Raw genomic sequence first — 4,390 nt, 5'->3', positions numbered from 1 at the left:
ACCCTTGGTATATGGGGCTGGAGCCCTACCCACTGAGCCACTGCTGCCACCCATTTCCCAGTTTATTAAGTGCTATGTGCATATCCCCTGACAGCAGCCCTGAGTGGCAGTGCGGAATTTTTCTCCTTGTTTGATCGTTCAAGAGGCTCCATGATTTGCCCAAAGCTGCAAAGGTAACCACAGTGGGGCCAGAATTCATCTAGGGCTTCTTCCTAGAGCTGGGGCATGAGACTCTGTCTAGCTGGTTAGTCTCTTGGCTCTGGTGCTGCATCTGTGAGATGGCAGAGTACTCCTAGCCATGGGCTTGCTGTGGGCTTATAGTTGTCAGCAGAAATGCAGCTGAGAGTGTTTTTCCAAACTGGGAGGTGCATGGATGCCCCAGGTTGCCCTTGTTACTGTGAAGCAGCCTGATAGATGGAGGGAACATGGGCTGTAGGGTCAGACAGGTATGGGTGTGATTCCCAGCTCTGCTGCCTCCTGGCTATGCGGCTTTGGGCAGGTGCCCTGGGCTCTCTGGGCCTTGCTCCTCTCCTGCAGGCTGGGGTTATAATGGACACTCATCTCTTGATACTGTTACGGGGCTAAATAAGACAAAAAACATGAAGTGCTCTCAGGCCCCTCCCCTTCTTCCTGCTGGGTGCTCACCTTCCCCTTACCATATATTAGTGTATTTCTAAGAGGCCAGCAGGTAGACACAGTTTGTTAAACCTCCTAAGACCACGGCTGTGGGGCCTGATGTCCCTACTTGCCTGCTGTGACCTTGGTTTGCTCATCTCTGTGATGGGAGTGCTAAGTGGGAAGCATAGAGATCCACTCTTCACAGGTAGTTAAGTGCCTGCTGCACACTAGTGTCTGTGGTGGCCATTTCTGGTGGTCATATCTGTCCACTTCAGTCTAGATTAAATAGGCATTATTGCTGCCCTTTTGTGCCCCACCCAGACTGTGAGGTTGGGCAGGGGGTGGCAGAATATTTTATCCTGGTGTGTGTGTCCAAACACATCTTTGCTATGCTTTGCTCAGTGTAAGCCTCAGGCTTTTAAAAATAGCAGCTTTCTTGCTCTCAGCAGACAGAGTTTCTACTGTATCAGGCTAATGACGGGCTGGCAGCTGAGTGTCACACATGATTACTGTCTCCAGGGGAGGCAGCAGCCTTGGCAGGGCGTCACCCCTGGGTAGAGCAGACACACACAGGGAGTGCCTTACCCAGCCAGACCAGGTGTGTGAGGTTCTCCAGGCCTTCGATCCTCTCAATGATGTTGTTGTCCAGCTGTAGCTTCCTCAGGCTCTCAAACTGCCAGAGGTTGTCTATGCGGAGGATGTCTGAAATAGGCAGAAAAGAGTCCAGCCATGGGTCAGGATTAGAGTTTTGCATCAGTCCAGTAAAGGACTGTGACATAACCATGTAAAGGCCCTATAACTTCTCAGCCCTGCACAAGTCCCCTGGAGATGTGGGATGAGAATTGAGGAAATCCTGTCTTTATTTGCATGTGGGGAGAGTGGAAATCAGGGCCACCACCCGTAGCCACAGGAGGACCATAGGGTAAGGGGTGGTTGGCAAGGTGAGGGTGATCTGGACTTCTCATGGCAGGAGACTTAACTCACGCTGTCTTGCTGTCTCTGGGGCCAGGCTGGAGGCTCCCTAGCAGGAAAATATGCCTCGAGACATAGGACGGAAGGCAGGAGCCTTCCTTTCTTAGCATGACAAATATAATCAAAGCATATCTTTGCTGGTGGGAGAGTTAATCAACTAGTTCAGCCTTTCTGGAGGGTAGTTTGGTAATGTTTGTTGATATTTAATTTTTTGCCCTTTGACCTACAATTTCTTCACTTTGAATACGTCTCCAAAGACACGCTTGTGTATGTATCCAAAGGAATGCCTACAGGTATGTGAAGGGCAGGAAAATGGGGGGAACCCACAAAGTGCATATGCAGGGCCAGGATAAATGGTCCTAAACACCTTTCTCGGGCCCCAAGACTGATACCAGACATAGAGATGCAGGTTCAGAAGCGTCTGGACCTCATGGCCCCTGCAGACCACACACCCCTGCTACACAGCCAGCTCATTCCTTTGCTAAGGGTAAGCCAGTCAGGTTGGTTTCTCACTGGCAGCTAGGAGAGTTCTGAATAACACATAAACACATTCATATTGTATACATAAAGTTCTAGAGGCTAAACTTGTCCACCAGCTTTCCCCCGAAGTCACTCAGAGCTCCACGGCATGGGTCCCTGCTGGCCAGCTCCCTGTTTGTGGCCAGATTTCCCAGAATGATCCTGGCTCTACTCCCACATGTGCTTCTGGGTTCCAGGTTCTGCTCCAGGCTCTTAGCCACCTCTCAAGCCTGGTCTGGCTTTTCCAGGTGAATTCTTTGGCCTTGATCCTAGGCTGAGAGCCCCCCACCCACTTTGTTCTGGCCGTGGCCAGTCTCCTGCAGCACCGTTCCCTTGGTAGCTCCTGCACACCTGGATGCCCTGTCATGTCTCTTGCTGGCTCTTTCCTAGGCATCAGCAGTTCATGAGGAAAACACAAAATACAACAACAAACCAGGAAGCATTTGGTAGTTAGCTCTAAATGAGTTACCAGCGTGAGAAGACTGCCAACAAAGCCAATTTAATCTCCCACAAAGACACTGAATCCACTTCTGTGGCCACCACCTTCACCTACCTTCACCTCTGTGGCCACCACCTTCACTGTGGTCATCACTCAGGACCACAGTGATAGCTGTCTCACTAGATCCTTGCCTAGGCCCTGGCCCTGGCCCCCACAGTCTACCCCATCCTGTCCCCCTTCCACTTAGAAGCCTATGGGGGTCCCCATCTCTTTCACTGTAAGCCTAAACACCTTTCTCGGGCCCCAAGACTGATACCAGTTGACCCCAGGACCTCTCTGACATGCTCTATACTAGTGTCCTCAGCAGTCTATATATGGGGACAGGATCAAGCCAGGTCCAGCCTGCCCCCTCTGCCCTGATTTTCCCTGATGATCTCTGGGACGTTCCCTCCCTCAAGTCTGCTCCAGTGTCACTAACTTGGTGGGGCCTCCAGCTTCCCTACAAACACTGCACTCCACCCGAACTCCCCTTTTCTCCTCCTTTTGCCTTTCTTCCTCCACAACACACATTGTCTTTAGCATATAGTACTATCTTCACTCTTCACTTTACTTGTCTCCCCAACTTGAATGTCAACTTTGTGAGGACAAGGTTTTTGTCTTTTTTGCTCACAGTTGAATCCCAGTGCCCAGAACAGCAGCTGGCATCTAAGAGGCACTTGCTCGATGTTGGCTGAAGGAACCATAGGTGGGGGAGGGGGAGTAAAAGGAAAGTGGTCAGTTGCTAAAGCCCCACCTGTGGCAGCTGACCCTGCACACCTTTACTCTTCTGCGGCTGAGGGGCTGAGGCTCGAGGCCCTCCCTTCTCTGGGTGGCCAGGCCTGGAGGCCATGCTCTGATAGTCCTGTGGGCTTTATGGGGCTGGGGCCCAGGCTATGCTTGCATTGCTCTCCTCAGTCATCCCATTTCATAGATAGAGACACTGAGGAAGTGACGATCTGCCAGGTCCCAAGCCATGCCTTCCCATGGGGCTTCCTTGCCCGGTGTCCAGCCCTTCTTCAGCCATGTCGCCTGAAGCCACTCCTCCAGTGCTAGCTCCTCCCCCCCCCTTCTCAAGCCCAGCTGCTGGCTGAGTGAGACCTCCTTGGTACTGCCTGCCAGGGACCCCACTCTACACCAACATGGAGTCAGGGGATGGAAACAGCATGGTTTGGGGGTTCACTTAGATTTGGAGCAGAACAATTTTATATTTTCTTCTGTTCTTATTCAGAACAAGGAGTTTGTGGATATTCAAATGGCAACACTAAGTAGGAAGCTTTTAAAACATCTGTCCCACTCCTATCCTTGTAACCCAGCTGGCTCTAATGCCAACTTTGTGTGGAATCCTGGGGCTTGAGGGTGAAATAGAAAAAGCTGGGGCGGCCTCAGCCTGGGCCACACCCAGGCACACAGGATACGCACTCTGGAAGTCCAGCTGTAGGGACAGGACATCCTTGAAGAGGATGCCTTCCTGCTTGGCCAGCTGCCCAGCCTCCTCCCGGGGGCCCTGCTCTGCCACAGCCAGCTTGAGCATGTCATCGTCCATCACTCTTGGTTCCACTGAGTCGTGTAGCTGGTTCATTTTCCCCAAAGGTTTCCCTAGAAAACATCACATTCCTCATTCACTACCCATTTCTTTCTTTGAGGACAGAGTCTGGCTGAGATCTCCCCTAAGGAGTCATAGAACGTCACGGTGGCCACCGACACTCTGAGTGCTGCCCCACTCCCAGCCCTGAGCCTGCTGCATCTCACGGTTAGTATAAGGGACACTACAAAAGTTTTGAGATACATAAAAGTTAAGAAATG

At 51.6% G+C, this 4,390-nt stretch overlaps 1 protein-coding gene across 1 annotated transcript in view; it reads right to left on the bottom strand.

The window, feature by feature from the left end:
* Window positions 1-4,166, bottom strand: part of DRC3 (dynein regulatory complex subunit 3) — a 33,553-nt gene extending 29,387 nt beyond the window's left edge. The window contains exons 1-2 of the mRNA XM_012806056.2: window positions 4,007-4,166; window positions 1,204-1,320 (exon numbers count right to left, since the gene is read on the bottom strand). Coding sequence (XP_012661510.1) covers window positions 1,204-1,320; window positions 4,007-4,166 — 277 coding nt within the window. The remainder of the gene's footprint in view (window positions 1-1,203; window positions 1,321-4,006) is intronic.
* Between the last annotated feature and the right edge of the window lie 224 nt (window positions 4,167-4,390).

The sequence above is a fragment of the Otolemur garnettii genome, unplaced genomic scaffold (assembly GCF_000181295.1).
Source record: "Otolemur garnettii isolate 467f Iridium unplaced genomic scaffold, OtoGar3 scaffold00046, whole genome shotgun sequence".
NCBI lineage: Eukaryota > Metazoa > Chordata > Mammalia > Primates > Galagidae > Otolemur > Otolemur garnettii.
The sequence above is the reverse complement of the archived record's forward strand: the minus strand, read 5'-3'. Positions and strand labels throughout refer to the sequence as shown.